Source organism: Sycon ciliatum, chromosome 9 (assembly GCF_964019385.1).
Source record: "Sycon ciliatum chromosome 9, ocSycCili1.1, whole genome shotgun sequence".
In the NCBI taxonomy this organism is placed as follows: domain Eukaryota; kingdom Metazoa; phylum Porifera; class Calcarea; order Leucosolenida; family Sycettidae; genus Sycon; species Sycon ciliatum.
The window spans coordinates 5,318,664-5,334,226 of NC_088651.1; the positions used below are offsets into that span (position 1 = coordinate 5,318,664).

The 15,563-nt window shown below is 48.9% G+C and overlaps 1 protein-coding gene and 1 long non-coding RNA gene across 3 annotated transcripts; both read right to left on the minus strand.

Moving 5' to 3' along the window:
• Positions 1–1,052: 1,052 nt before the first annotated feature.
• Positions 1,053–7,250, minus strand: LOC135825334 (E3 ubiquitin-protein ligase RNF34-like). Its single transcript, XM_065338069.1, has 4 exons — positions 5,731–7,250; positions 4,185–4,318; positions 2,476–2,553; positions 1,053–1,939 (listed from the first exon to the last, which is right to left on the minus strand). The coding sequence occupies exons 1-4, from the start codon at positions 6,740–6,742 to the stop codon at positions 1,727–1,729; spliced, it is 1,437 nt and encodes a 478-aa protein (XP_065194141.1). The 5' UTR covers positions 6,743–7,250; the 3' UTR covers positions 1,053–1,726.
• Positions 7,251–7,912: 662 nt separating this feature from the next.
• On the minus strand, positions 7,913–15,078 carry LOC135824683 (uncharacterized). Of its 2 annotated transcripts, none has more exons than XR_010554918.1 (6): positions 14,802–15,078; positions 12,812–12,969; positions 11,784–11,859; positions 11,161–11,324; positions 10,767–10,820; positions 7,913–8,693 (listed from the first exon to the last, which is right to left on the minus strand). It is a non-coding gene; the product is annotated as an uncharacterized LOC135824683 (long non-coding RNA). The 2 variants fall into 2 exon arrangements; XR_010554917.1 differs by having other exon boundaries at positions 8,654–9,217.
• Positions 15,079–15,563: the final 485 nt, after the last annotated feature.

The window sequence follows — 15,563 nt, forward strand, 5'->3', positions numbered from 1 at the left end:
TGCACGCTCTCATCGTATACTGTTGGCGACCTCGGACTCTGCTCTGATGCATTGAGGCTCCCGACGACTGAGCGGCGCACCTTGTAATATAGTTTGTAACATTTTGGCAGGAGACAGACAGCTCTTGAACACACAGCATCGAAATAATATTCCGGAGACGCACCACCAATACGGTGCCCATTGGCGAAGCAGGACGAGTCCACAGACTTGAGAAACTGTACTTAACGTAACGTTACACATCAGTCCGCAATCCGAGGCCCGATTTGACTTCTTTCCACTCAGCTCATGTTCACCAGCCTTGACCATTCTGTGTATCTCAATTCTTAAAACACTCATTTCCAGACAATGCACGATGCAGGTCTGCCACTTGCATCCAATGCATTGGGCAACAGCTAGCTAGTTGTTCTGGGCTATTAAGTCCCTGCATACGTTCCCCTGTGGTGCACGACGCTATTGTTTCTTCAGCTCCTGCGCTGTGTGCTTCAGAGCTCTGAAGTCGGTTCGGCGTATACATTCAGTACAACTCAGCATCCACAGGAACGTTCCCCTTCATTGGTGTTATCATCATCACTGCTGTCACCACGTTCGCCTGCATCCGAAAGATCCATCTCATTTGTTCCCTATGTCTTTTTGTACCGCGCTGAAGCCAGCAGCAAACAAAACGCTGATCGGCACGTCGTCACGGTTTTCGGCGTAGTGGAAGACGCTCTCGACTACTACCTGACTCAGAAACGCTCTCAGAATCAGAGAAGCTCTCAGCACCTGGCAGCAGGCTATCAGCTGATCGCCGTCACCTCCAAATTCGCCCGTGAATACGCCACCCATCGCACAACTAGCTGCCATATCTTCCTTCAGCCATAACGGATTCACTTCAAATTTTCAGTGCTGGACCTTGAAGCCCTGTGCTGAGCGAGGCACAAGCGCTTGATGCAAATAGAGCCCTCTAACCCAGGTAAAAAATATGCCACAGTTTGCCAAACTTCAAACGCCTGTATCTCAAAATGATGTCATGCAGCTAACGTTCCATTTCTACCTTGTCCGCTCACACATATAACACTGGCAACCAGGTAACCATGGTAACCAGTGTGCTAAAATACAATGTCGTAAGATAGTGTTACGCACACGTTTTTTCGGAAATAGATTCAAAATCGCTCAATTGCTTATCAATCTAAAAGTTACACATTAGAGCAGTGTCAATGGCTACTGCCGTACGGTTGAATGCGTACCGCTATCAATCAAGATCAGGCTTCAGACCCGGCCCTACAGGACATGTTGCCAATGGGACAGTAAATTAAGTTAACACAATGCTACTGGGTCAGCATGTTCGGTCAACTATGGAAGTAGTTGTGACAAAGCACAGACGTTTCGCCTGGGTTGAAATGCCTGCAGTGCATTCGGGTGTGCAGTAAATTCCGAAACGAACTTGCAACGTCATGATGCAAAAAGAAAATGCACCCAATCTCTATTGTAGGCTTGTAACCAAGCACGATGGACCTACACACGTGCCCATGCACCCATGTACAGTGGAGGCTGTGTGTACCGGACCCTGTACAAGCGGAATCCTCTCATATCGGGATGGTTTCCGCTGCACCAAGGGCATCCAATGTTTAAAATAGGACAGTCTTTACTGTACGGACACTGCTACGTAGCAGTACCCTCCGTCTTTACTGTATGGACACTGCTACGTAGCAGTACCCTCCGTCTCGCAGTCGCATCAAGCAGGTACCTATGCAATAAACTGCTCGATGACGGCGCTGATGGGCTGTCTGCATACGGGACAGGCCAAGCCATCGGACTGGAGACGCTTAGCACATCGCATACAGCATGCCAGGTGTCCCGTCTCACCGTGAACGAACGTTGCGTTGCGAGGCAGCTCCATGCACAGCAGACACAGCTGACCGTCGCCGCAGCTTCGACCGGCGGCTGGCACTGGCGTGGTCTGTATACATACACACACACGCACGCACGCACGCACGCACGCACGCACGCACACACACACACACACACACACACACACACATACACACACACACACACACACACACACACACACACACACATATACACACACACACACACATACACACATACACACACACACACACACACACACATACACACACACACACACACACACACATACACACACACACACACACACACACACACACACACACATACACACACACACACACACACACACACACACATACACACACACACACACACACACACACACACACACATACACACACACATACACACACACACACACACACACACACACATATGCACACACACACACACACACACACACACACGCACGCACACCGGAAAATATGGTAATGAATCTCTGGACTTTTTCAAAATCTGCTTTAGACCGAATTTAGGCTCAAACACATTATTTCCGTGTGTAACCAATATCCAGGGTGATTACAGCGAAGTTTCACTGCACTCTTGTGACAAGCAGCTCACCGGTTCTGCTGGCTCGGTTTCCTTCTCCTGACGTCTCATTTTGTTCTCGCACGCCGACGACAGATCAACATACTCCAGCTGTCAGCGGCACACACAACAGACGAGAGGAACACAGACATGCACCGGCACATTGGTGCGAGAGCATGCAGTAAACGATGCACATGTGTATACAAGAGCCACCTAGTGTTTACCTATACTTTGAAGTATATACAGGGCTCTAGCTGAAGGAGGGTGGGGCACAGCGACTGCTAGTTACAAGCCGTCGCTTGCAGTACTAGGTGGATTAATGCCGTGTGATAAGCTCTCGTTTGTCAGTGTCACACCCGACAAATACAATAGGCCTTATGCACGTTGTACAGATGCACGAAATCCCGTAGAATCCCGTAGACCCGGTTGGGTGTTGAATGTGCAGGACCCTATTGTATTTATTGCTATTTCCACAACGAAATGGGCCCTGAAGGCATTTCATACGAACACTTTTTCGACAGTGATCTAGCGAGTCGTTAGTTCAATCCCAAAGTGAAGAAGCTGGAAAAGTGATTGTTCGCCGTGAATTATGAGGCTAAATGGGTCAAACACGCATGTATAGCACACAATGAACACCCAACCGGGTATGTACACACCTACGGCCCTAGTACAGAACTTCGTACATCTGTACAATGTGCATAAGGACTATTGAAAGGCTACGAGGTCACAAGAGAAGAGACTGCTATTTCACCTGCAAAGTTAGCCTTTTGCTAGCGTGTTTCGGGAGTATAAGCTGCACTGGAGTATAAGCTGCACTGGAGTATAAGCCGCACTGGAGTATACGCCGCACTGGAGTATACGCCGCACCCCTCCCCCCCCCCCCCCCGCTTTTTTGCCATGAAATACAGACATCTACCCTATTTATCATGGTTAATTTGATCATCGGAGTATAAGCTGCACCCCATTCTTTTGGGTGGATTTTGAGTGTTCAAAGTGCGGTTTATACTCCGGAAAACACTGTGCCTATTTCCGGGAAATTCGAGATTGCCCCAGTGGTGGGAACGTGGCGTGGACAGGGTGTTGCAAAAGAAGGATCAACGAGCGGGATTCGAACCCAGCACCCCTAGCTGTCGTTCCGGCACAGTGCCGGATCGATTAGGCTACCGGGGATCACACACACACGCGTAGCTCCTTCTTGCTAAACTGCCCCCCCCCCCCCCCTCTCCCCAAAAGCCTGCAGACATGTATGCAAAATGGCATGGAATTCTACTTGATGCTCCACAAGAAGGGAAGCCACCATCCTCGACTGTGGTGCAGGCCCACATCAGAATGGTGCAAATGCCTTTCAATAGTCCAGGGGCGTAGCAGCCGCTCCGGACCACTTTTTCGCCCGATCACGACCACCATAGTAAAACAATGCCAAAAGTGCCCAGAATGCAGGATTTTGCACCCTAATTTCCAAAAAAAATCCCCCCGGACCCCCCCCCCCCCCCCCTGGCCGGACCACCGCCAATGGCGGTGCTTTGCGCCTGTAGTCTGCCTACCAACTTCATGGTCTGGTAAATGCAATGTACATTCTATTCAGGGTTGTAGATGCCCCCCCCCCCCCCTCCATCTTTCTTCAATTTCTAGCGGTCCCTTTCACAATCAAACACATCCCGTTATAGTGCACATTTGCCTTAACCAATGCACATGCACATGCACATGCATGGGCATATTCAAACCGTCTTATTAGTTATTACCTGTGCCTCCTTCTTCGGATCCGACTCGAAGTCAATCTCTTCAAACTGCTCACCAATCGACCCAACACGCAACGTACCAGACTTGCTCCGAGGAATCACTGTGCTCTCTGGCTGGTTGTCACGGCGATGATCATCTACACACACGGTAGTTATAGCAACCACGCAAGAAGGACACAGCCGGAAGAAATAATCGAATACTGTAAAAGCAGAAATTTTCGGTGGTGCAATATTTTCGGTATTCTCCAAAATCGACGGTTCGGTGGAGGGAAATTTTCGGTAAAACCCGTTTTCCAGGTGAGTGTAGTACAGTCAGACCTCGCTTAACCGCACACATCCGTTTTCCACAACTATATCCGGATTGGCGAGGGAACCGGATAACTGAACATACATACTGTATATGCATGTGGCATGTCAAAAGCAGTGACATCGTACATACATGTACATGTGGACTAGACGGGTCCTATGCAGTACAACTAGCCTGCACAGTATGTAAAACAAGCGAGAGAAATGACAAGCGCATGCAACTCACGCCAACTGAGTGCTGTCCGCATGCACCCAGCAGGTCAGGGACCTCATTTGCTTGTACAACTCCCTGATTCTAGCTTCTGCCAGCCACATGCAACCGGATACGACGAAGCTTTTTGTACACATTTTAACCAGTTTGTACACAAAATCATGCACCGGTTTGCGGATCGCGAGGTCCGGTTATGTTGTATGCATAACATATGCTGCACATTGGTAACCAGCGATTTTCTTCCGGATGGCGAGGGATCCGGATAAACGAGGACCGGATAAGCGAGGTCTGGCTGTAGACTAAATGTATACAGTACCGGTAGTACCAAGATTTTCGGTGCGTTTCATTTTCGGCAAAAATTGTCGGCACCGAAGTTACCGAAAATAAAACACCAATTTCTGCTTTTACAGTAGGCAAACACAAAAGAACGCTAGATACATTCACTGCACTAGAGAGTATGTATTAAGTGAGTTTTGCTGTGCTGTCGCTGGGTAAAAAAGTGTTATCATGTACGGTAGCCATTGCAGTCATCTTTAGCAGTGTTCCTCCGCACTGGCTGACCGGCAGTGTTCCTCCGCACTGGCTGACCGGCAGTGTTCCTCCGCACTGGCTGACCGGCAGTGTTCCTCCGCACTGGCTCACCGGCAGTGTTCCTCCGCACTGGCTGAACGGCAGTGTTCCTCCGCACTGGCTGACCGGCAGTGTTCCTCCGCACTGGCTGACAGCCGTGTTCCTCCGCACTGGCTGACCGCTACAGACCTCATGCCGATGACCCCGTTCCAGTACACTTTGCACGCAGTGCTTGTGTTCTTCTGCTTGTGTGTGTGTGTTTGTGTGTGTGTGCGTGTGTGCGTGATCCCCGGTAGCCTAATCGGCAGAGCACCCCCCCCCCCCCCACACACACACCAAACGTACGAACGCGCACACACGCACGCACGCACACATACACACACACACACACACACACACACACCTACCCCCACACACACATACACACACACACACACACACACACACACAGCACTCACTCACCCTGCAGCAGCGTCTGCTTCCTCTCTGCCAGCGATATTCCCCCTACACCGCCGCCGCCATCACCCGCAGCCACCGTACCGGGTCCACCCAGCGCATACCCTATAGCAGAGGTGGCAGCCGACGTCGCGACGGCCAGATCCGACGTGAAACACGTATTGCACAGGTCAAAGCTGCACTCGGCACAGTGACGCATGAACCGCTGCCCACAAGCCTTGCGACTCGTGCCACAATGGTCACATGACCACAGACCGGAGAAGTTGGCGTACGCGACGTTGGCATCGGCCAGGTACAGCTTGTGGCCGTGTTGTTTGTGCCGGAGGCCGTTGGCGCAGCTGGCGCACAGGTCGAAGCTGCACTGCAGGCAGTGCCACATGTGACTCTCGCGCAGCTGCTTGCGGCTGGCGTGGCACATGTCGCAGAACCACATGCCGCCGTGCTCGGCGTACACCAGGTCGGCCTTTGCCGGCAGCAGGCGGTGCGGGTGCAGCGGGTGGCGTATGCCCTCGTAGCAGCGAACGCACAGATCGAAGCGGCACTCGACGCAGTGGTACGGGTAGCGCTCCTTGGTGGACATGCGATCCAGGTTGCAGTACTCACACGACCAGATCCCGTTCTCGTTCACGTAGGTCACGTTGGCGTCGGTCAGACGCAGCGGGTGCTCGTGCAGCGGATGAACGGACCCGTGCATGCACTCGTTACACAGATCATACTGACACGGGGGCAGCATTGTGGGCGGTGAGGTTTTCTCCGCGGCGCAGTGCCACGGGTAGCGCTCCTTCAGGTCCGAGCTGCGCCGCCGGCACTGGTTGCAGAACCAGGCGCCGGGTGGCTCGATGTGCGAGTAGAACTGGAGCGCGTCGACCCGGACTAGCGTGTGCGCGTGGCAGGGGTGAGCGCGCGCCGTGCTGAACTCCTCGTCCACCGGCCGCGCAGCCACCAGCGTTTGCTGACTGTCGGCACGGCTTCTGGCCATTCTCTGACCTTCGCAGTGTATGTCGTCCAGAGAGGCCATATCCAGCACCCGTCCACTCCACTGCACTACAGCAGCTTTCAACACAAGTGATGCACCCTCAAACCTATGCTAGCGTTCCTCCGCAACGATTGTATTGTATTGTAGTGTTTCTTTACGGATTCTCCAGACGTAAATGGAAATGATGCCGTGCTCCTCCGTAATACGCTGATGATTCTCCGCGGCTACGTCGCTCGTCCTGTCAGATATGCAGGCACGATGAACAGCGCCCAACAAGCAGGTGACATTCCTTAGTAACCTGCACAGTCGTCCACCGTCGGCTTACATGAATAATACTTATGGTAAATTTCCCGTGACACTGGCGCACTTTGACTCTTTGTTGCAGGGGGATTCAAGGAGACCGCCGTCGGGTCAACACGGGGAAGCGACAGCGCCGGCCAGAATCGGCTATCGTCTCGAGGAGTACAGCGCTGCTGGAATTTCAGAACAAGATCTCAAAAAGACAAGGGATCTGAAACACAGCATCTACCGACTGCCGTCGACCGCGCGTCGTCCGCTATCTCCTCAACAATCTCATTTTGTCGCCATGTGCAGGCTATGCGTTTTACACACAATGACACATGCAGCACAGACAAACCGATTCGGACTGACTGACTGTGACCATGGTGACCAAGTGACACTAATCACTTGACAGCTCAATCAATGCGCCGTGCGCTATAAATAATTATGTACCTGTCGAAGACGACCTTCAAAACGTGGTCTCTGTTACCAGGTGGTCTCCTTATCCAGGGTCATTTGACTGAAAATAGCATCCCTTGGTCCTGGCTGCAGTGGTCTTCTAGGACAGGTGGTCGCCTTATCCGAGTGGTCGCATTGACAGGTTTTACTGTCGAGAGTAGAGCCGGTAGTAGACCAGGTCCAAGGAGGGGGCTAATCTTCTCGCAGAAAAGGGGGAAAAGGGAAGAAAAAGGGGGAAAAAGAGGGGGAAAAGAAGAGCGGGAAATTGAAAAAGAGGGGGTAAAGAATGGCGGGAAAAGGAAAAAGAGGGGGAAAAGGATGGCGGGAAGCATCCACCGTTTGAATGTGCATACATCTAAAGTGAGGCTATTTCCAGGCTGTGCACAAGTACACGGTCCACCACGGCCTCTCGCAGCCTCCTCCTCTTCCTCCCCCCCCCCCCCCATCACACACAATGTGCCGATTATCCTAATGTCAAATATCCAAATGATTAATTATCCAAAATAATTGCTTGCATTTAATTGAGGGGTAGAAGATGAGTTTCAAGTTGTTGATTTTCGTCGCTCGGGGCACCATTGAAGCGATTCACAAGATGTATTAAAACAGGTTTGAGTCAAAATGTGTAATAATAGTGTCATTAATTTAGAGGAGCATGAGTGCACCTAGTTCCTGTTTCACTGCTGAAGAGAACGAAAATGATGAAAACATGCTGGAATATGCATGATTTAGATAGATGTGTGACTGCTCTCTTATCCGAACATTCTTCTCATCTGAACCCTCTGGAGACAGCCCGCGTCCCGAGGGGTGGGGATAATTGGCACTCTCCTGTACATCAAATTCTATTCTTAAATTATATACATATTGTAGAGCTCTTTCTGCTGCCGGGAATGAGAAAACACATCCCAGGTAAGGATACGCCCCTCAAGGAAACACAGCTGGTGGATTCCAACAGTCAGGGGCGTCGCACACGGTACGGTCACTACGGTATTGACCGTACCACTTTTTGCCCCAGATACCCGTGAGTCAACAAAATACACTGATCTGGGATCTAAAATTCCAAAATTTTCGGCTCAGCCACCACTCCCCCACGAGTCAATTGTACTTCAGATGGCTGACCGTACTACACTAAAATACCTTCCGACGCCCCTGACAGTAGTATGAAACTCATACACAATCAATTAGAAATACTTTGGAGAATAAACCTTTGTTGGTGAAACAAAGTTGGGCGACAGTATGATGTTCAAGTAAAACAATACTAAAGTGCCGTAACGTGAAGAAAGGAACGTAGCGCACAAGTTAATGAAGATAAATTCACAAACAGAACACAATATGCCCAGATGTGGAAATTTAAGTCAAGATTAGCAGAATATACACACATGCAAACACACACACACACACACAAGCGTGTGCACACAAACGCAAACACACACACATATGCACACACACACACACACACACACACACACACACACACACACACACACACACACACACACACACACACACACACACACACTGTTGGCTGCTATAATGCGATGGCAGCCTAGACAGAGGAAACAAAGTTTACACAAACAAATTCCTACTCTTTTTCTTTCTTTGTCTTCTTCTTCTTCTTCCTCATATTCAATTCAAGGCAGGCTCTTCTATTTTTTTTGCTTCGGCCAACCTCGTTTTGGGATCTGACCCACTATATTCGGGCAGTACAGGTACCCTGAACCTGAGAGTGTCCTTCTGATGTCATCGCTCTCCTACATTTTCTGCACGTCTATATTATTCTTTCTACGAGGACAGCAGAAGGACAGAAACAAAGACATCCACACCATTTTTAAGACTGCATCTTCCAAAGAACACATCAAAAAGCAAATTCTACACGCCAAGCATCGGTTCACGCCGTAACAAATCTCCACGCCATGAAAAATTCGATCGAATGCCTGGTGGGAGATGCTTTTTAAAAGGCTTGCATACATTTTTCACAAAAAGACATTGTTGTGGCTGCCACCGGATTCGTACAAGAATATGTCAACTTCTAATCAAGGACTGTATTAAGTTCTGCCTTACGTATTAGAGGGGAAGTCTGCTGAATTTTTTTAATTTCAGGACCCGTAGAGTTTGGGGCGCTGAGTCGAATGTTCTTTTCCGAGGAGGCTGCGGTCCATGGTTCGTCAGATACGCCCAATCGAAAATGAGCGAAAGCGAGCACGCAGTCTACCTGATCCAGGTGATAAGGTCACAGTGTGCAGCCAGGTAGCCACACCATCTATTTGTGTGCAAAATGGCCAATATTCGAAACGCGTTCGATTTGAGAACCATCTGTCGCAGCTTCTTCGGACCAAGAGCATTCGACTCACTGTTACAAGCCCTACGTACCCTGTGATTTTCAGCTCGGCAAAATTTGAGGATACCCCGTTTTTAGCCGTTTCCGAGTTGGACTTTTTACATCCGCTGGCTTCTGCGTGCATGCCATAGTCAACAAACATACGGAACACTACACTACAGTACTGCCGGGCACCGAAGAACGGGGTCAGGGTTCTAGCCTAGCCCGTTCTTATTTTGGCGAACACAGCAGTTTCGTTCCTATTCGATGGTACAGTCTTACATGCACATTTATGCAGAGTTATACGTCTGAGTGTACATCAGATTCATATTGTACATTACGTTTCTACCTAGACCGTTCTTAAAAAATGGCGAAATCATAGCCTGGTCGTTCATCGGCGGTCCGTTCTTCGGCGCCCGGCAGTACTGTAGTAGTAGTAGTACATGACTACACCCGCACTGCTGTGCTAGCGCTACGCGAGTCGTGTGGTAGATCTAAATGTACAAGAGACTAGTCAATACACGGACGTGTCATGTACTGCACCCGGTATGCAGTTAGAGAAGGTATACTCCTCCGGGCCGGTGATTGTGCTTTGAGAAAGAAATATTTTAGTTTTCCGCTTGGAATAGTCCAGCCTCATTTATGCTACAACGATGAGTCCACAACCGTGACAAGCGACAAAACCGCGAACAGCTCCCGGACCTAAAACGTTCAGATCCCGAAGTGTTGTGATCCTTGAATCGAAGAGTCGTGTCCGTGGTTCCAAGAACCTGCATTGTATATCCAATCGAGCAGCGTCCGAGCTATGTTTGCACCAAAAATCGTGAAATTTTCCACTGTATCATGGAAATGCCACACCCTACAGTCCCGCTGTTACCATATTTTACCGGTATAAGTCGACTTATTGAATTGAATTCAGTGCAAACAGGAATTTCGGATAATTGACCGTTTGGACAGTTGACATTCGGATAATCGGCATTCTACTGTAATCCTAGTGCATGCAATGAAACATACTTGACTGGTGGGAGTCTTGCTGCGTCAGTGCAAATTGGCAGTTAATGCTAGAAGCTGCAGTGAACAACATCACAAATAGAAAATAAAGAAAAGCAAATACAACTGAACTTTGATACTGGAAATTACAGATCTGCTGCCCGCATCCACATGTCCATATTCTACATGTGCGATTGATCCTGCAAGATCTTCACTGCCCGTCTAATTGAGGATGGCACCCCGAATAGAGCGGACCGCTTCTAAACCAATCAAAGACCCAGGTTGTTATACTCCAGCAACCGGGCAAAGACCTGTCACCCACCCATGACCCATCAGCCCATCTCCTTATGCTCACATTTTGGTGTAGTAGTTGAGCACCTGTCCTTCCTTCATCAAGTATCCTAAGCATGTGACTTACCGCTGGCATATCTCTGCACATCCATCTTGACTGGTTGTCAAGTCCCTTTCCGGAGAGGTAGAGTGGATGGTAGGGTCAGTGCAGTCCTGGCCACGCCATGAGAAAGAAGACATTTTCCCATCAGGAGAAGGCCAACATCCTCCCTCTGGGTAGTGCCTTGATACCTGCAGTGCAGTGTAGTAACATTAAACTGCAATTGAAACTGTCTCCATGCCATTGTTAAGCCCAGTTCACATTCGACGGGGCGCAACGGGACGCGACACAAGGATCGACGGGAAACGCCGGGACGGTCACCCCGTCACGGACTGTGCCTTATGACTCGCACCATTCGCTGTTGAACATCGCAAAGACTGGAGCATGTCGTGTCGTACGAATTGTACAAGATTTTACAGCTCACCCCAGCCGTCACAGGCCCTTACGTCCCGTACCGTCAGCGTTGCGTCGAAAGAGAACTAGGCTTTAGAAAGATTACGTGTTGGTATGTGCTCCTACTTACACACAAATATACAAAAGGTATATAAAGAGAAAGCATGATCCACCCCATCATTGACACTAACAGCCCGGCACAAGAGCAGCAGCACCTGCATTCTATTAACCCAAAGTTCATCTGCAAATATACTCACAGAGTCCTCTCCTTTACTGTGCCCGACCTTGGAAGAAAACAACACAGCGACGTAGTGTTGGTTTCGGTGAGGGCTTCTACGTTCACATGAACATACAGAAAAGCACAATATATTTCCAAACAGACGCCAACTAGTATAACCAAACAGCAACGACAACACCACAAAGACCTAACAGTCTCTTGAGCACAAAGTGTCTGGGATAAAAAAAGAGCAGAAGTTCACCATCGACACTGGTATTATAAAACTTTCTACAACTGCTGCAGAGGCAGCAGCAGGGTTCTAGTGCCCGGACCCAAAGCTCATCTGAGAATTTTCACCATTGATACAAAGCAACGACCATGGTAGCAGCAGAGAGTAACAGCAGCAGCCGTTTGAGCAGCAGTATCAGCAGTCTCCAGCTTCAAGGGAGTGACCTAGCAAATTTTACAGTAACGTGAAAGGTGCAACTGCACTTTTTACGGCACCAAATATGCCATGCTGTCCCCCGCTGCAAAATAGAGGACAACTCTCAACTGTCGCCAACACCTTGGCCCAGAGGGAGTCTTTCCTTGGACGTTCGCCCCGGCCAAAGAAGGTCAAAACCCAAGTGGTGTAATCATGTATCTGCTTCTCCTATCGAGACACTGGCAAGGCTTGTATAGGCATGATAAATTGATAATACTGTATGCATATAACAAAGGCAAACGCACATACGCACAAACTCACGTCCATGCACATGTGCACGGACGGTGTCGTTGGCGTACACACACACACACACACACACACACACACACACACACACACACACACACACACACACGCGCGCGCCCATGCCCGCGCATGCACAGGACAAAGGCATGTGCAAAGGAGCATGCTCACAAAAGCACAGGACAGGCACACGACTGATCTACGGATGTATCACGACATTGAAGGGACGGAGCTTGCAGCAAGCCTTCACGCTCTGGAGATTCCTGAAATACATAAATACATGTCAGCAGTAAATAGTTGCAGCATAAACATTTCCACGGGGACTGTGCAGCTTCACTAACCTTAACTTCAGTCTCCCCAGAATGCAGCAATCAGACAACGGCTACGAAGAGGTGCAGGAAATTTGAACAACTGTTTCAAAAGCAGTCCTCCAAGCCTTCTGCACCAACAGGTGATTCAGTTCGTGCTCTTATACCATCCTGGCAGGTAGAGACATTTTCTAATAACACGGAGAGCACAATCATCAAGGTGGGCAAATCCTCAAGAGAGAGTGCACCCTAACTTACACTACAAATCATTTACTGGACACTACTGGACAGAGCGTCCAGTCCATTCAGTCCAGGGGAGAAGAGGCAAAGGCATAGGGCTCCTGAGAAGATGAAAGGGCAACACATTATCATTACTACATTAATTTTATTATTGGGGGCAGACGTCTTCTCTGTAAAATATGAGGACGAAAGGCACATCAGTACTCACATCCCTGCTCATATCACTGCTCATCCATGTCCTCTACGAGGGCAATGCATTTAGGGCAGATAACTCGCAAACCGATCGTTTTAAGAGCGCAATCGATAATCGTTAGTGTTCAAAGCGAATGCAAACGATTTCTTATGCATGCATACCAGTGGCAGTATTCTAGCCCTGGCACTCCATCCAATTGTGGATACGAGTGCAATCGTGTACTTTCAAGTGCAATAATATTGATGCGTGGCTATGAAAGAGATCGGGAGTCAAGACTGTATCTTTTCGATTGATTCGTTGCGGAAGTTGGTGATAAGAGCTTCAAGCCAAAGGGTGACGACAAGCCTGATTCTTCGTTCTAGAAACAACATGAACTCCTCTAGTTCATATTGATAAAGCCTAGTTCACATTCGACGGGACGCGGCGTAAGGATCGATGGAAAGCGACAGGACGGTCTGACGGCGTCCAATGTGAACACCAGGAACGGGAACGCAACCATACTACCGTACGGATCGGGAAGCGACGGGAAGTGTTGGATCAGTTCAACTTTCCATACCGTAGACGGGCATAGACGGAGACGCAAGCGTACAAAACGGCTGCATTTTGAGTGTGAACAGGAGGCGGCGTCGTGCGCCGTCCACTCCTGATTCGTACTAGGAAATTTTTAGGATTTCGAACACTGCGCTTCCCATGATAAATCGCAGAATGGCTAACACGACTTGAGTTGAATTTTAGCAAGATAAGATCTCATGTCACTTATGGTATTTAGGGATAGTTTAGGAGAATGACAGATGAACTGTTTTATCATTTCCTAGGGCTACTATTCGAATGGCACAACTTTCAGGGCTACTTTTTTGTCTCCATGAAAAACTGGTATTGTGAACTTGATTTCGCTTCATTCAAAAAGAAATAATTGAAAAGAAGTCCCGAAAAACAAGAAATTAGGTCCGAAAGTCACCCCGTCACGGACTGTACCTTATGACTCGCGCCGTTCGCTGGAGAACATCGCAACGACTGCAACATGTCGTGTCGTACGAATCGTAAAAGATTTTACAGCTCACCCCAACCGTCCCGACAGGCCCTTACGTCCTGTACCGTCAGTGTTACGTCGAATGTGAACTAGGCTTTAGACCAGTCAGATGTCTACAGGTGTCGACACAATTGCCTGAAATGTTTACAGAATACCAAACACTGAGCGGTAGCCTGGGTATAGAGTGTTTGACTGGTGGCCACAGCTAATGTAGCAAAGGCATCATGGAATTTCTTCATAGTCTTGTACTCGAGGTGCACGACTACAGCCGGAAAGAATCTATAATTATGAACCAACAATTATAATTGATCTCAATGTCTCAGTACTCATACTCCTTGTCAGTTTTGTGCTAGATTGTGCACGTCTGACTATTCGAAATCTGGTTTAGTTGGTGGACTCGATTGCATAGCTTGTGCCCACATTTTTCTATGTCACAATTATATTCATCACTAAAGAGATTGGTTGATCGCGCGCTTGGAGTTATTGAATGATCGTTTCAGCCCTAATTTATTTTCACCCTGGCCACAGCACTAGGCGAAATTCTCTGACACGGCCTTTACCTGCATCCACTGCTCTTTTGCATCACGACGAAGGACATGCAGGGGTTCTCTCTGAGCAGAGGAAAGTAGCCATCGCCACCACCACCATCACCATTCACCGACAATACTAGAGAGACTATTTTCCCCGTCGTGGGTACTTCCAATAAAGTAATTCCACTTACATAGGTACCGTCAGCGCCGCCACCATGTTCCCAACAGTGTATTCCTATCGTGGGTACTTCCACGGGCAATAAATTCGGCTCGTGCTGTCACTCGCAAGCCATCAAATAATAATTCCTATACCTCCCTTGCGCGAATTGCCTCTGCAAACAAAATTATTTTCAATGATTGGATTAATTCAGTTCTTTTCGCTCGTGCACGTCACGCCGGGTGCACTGCGCGCGGCCCATCTCCGCCCGTACATTGTTTCATCTTGTTTCATCTTGTTTCATCTTGTTTCATTCGCGGCCCATCTACGCCCGTACTTCGAGTTTCATTTGGTTTCATCTTGTTTCATCTTGTTTCATCTTGTTTCATTTTGTTTCATTTCGTTTCATCTCGGCCCCATCTGCGCCCGTACATTGGCGTTTCATCTTGTTTCATCTTGTTTCATCTCGTTTCATCTCGTTTCATCTTGTTTCATGTGTTTCATCTGGGGGGAAGACGGGCCCGTCAACCTTGCGCGAGTTCCCTCCATGATTGCTTGTCCAAAGCGCGCATTCTGAGCCCACTCAGATCAGTCATGGTCTTCAGTGGCATGTCTCTGGCAGCTGTGCTTGCCTT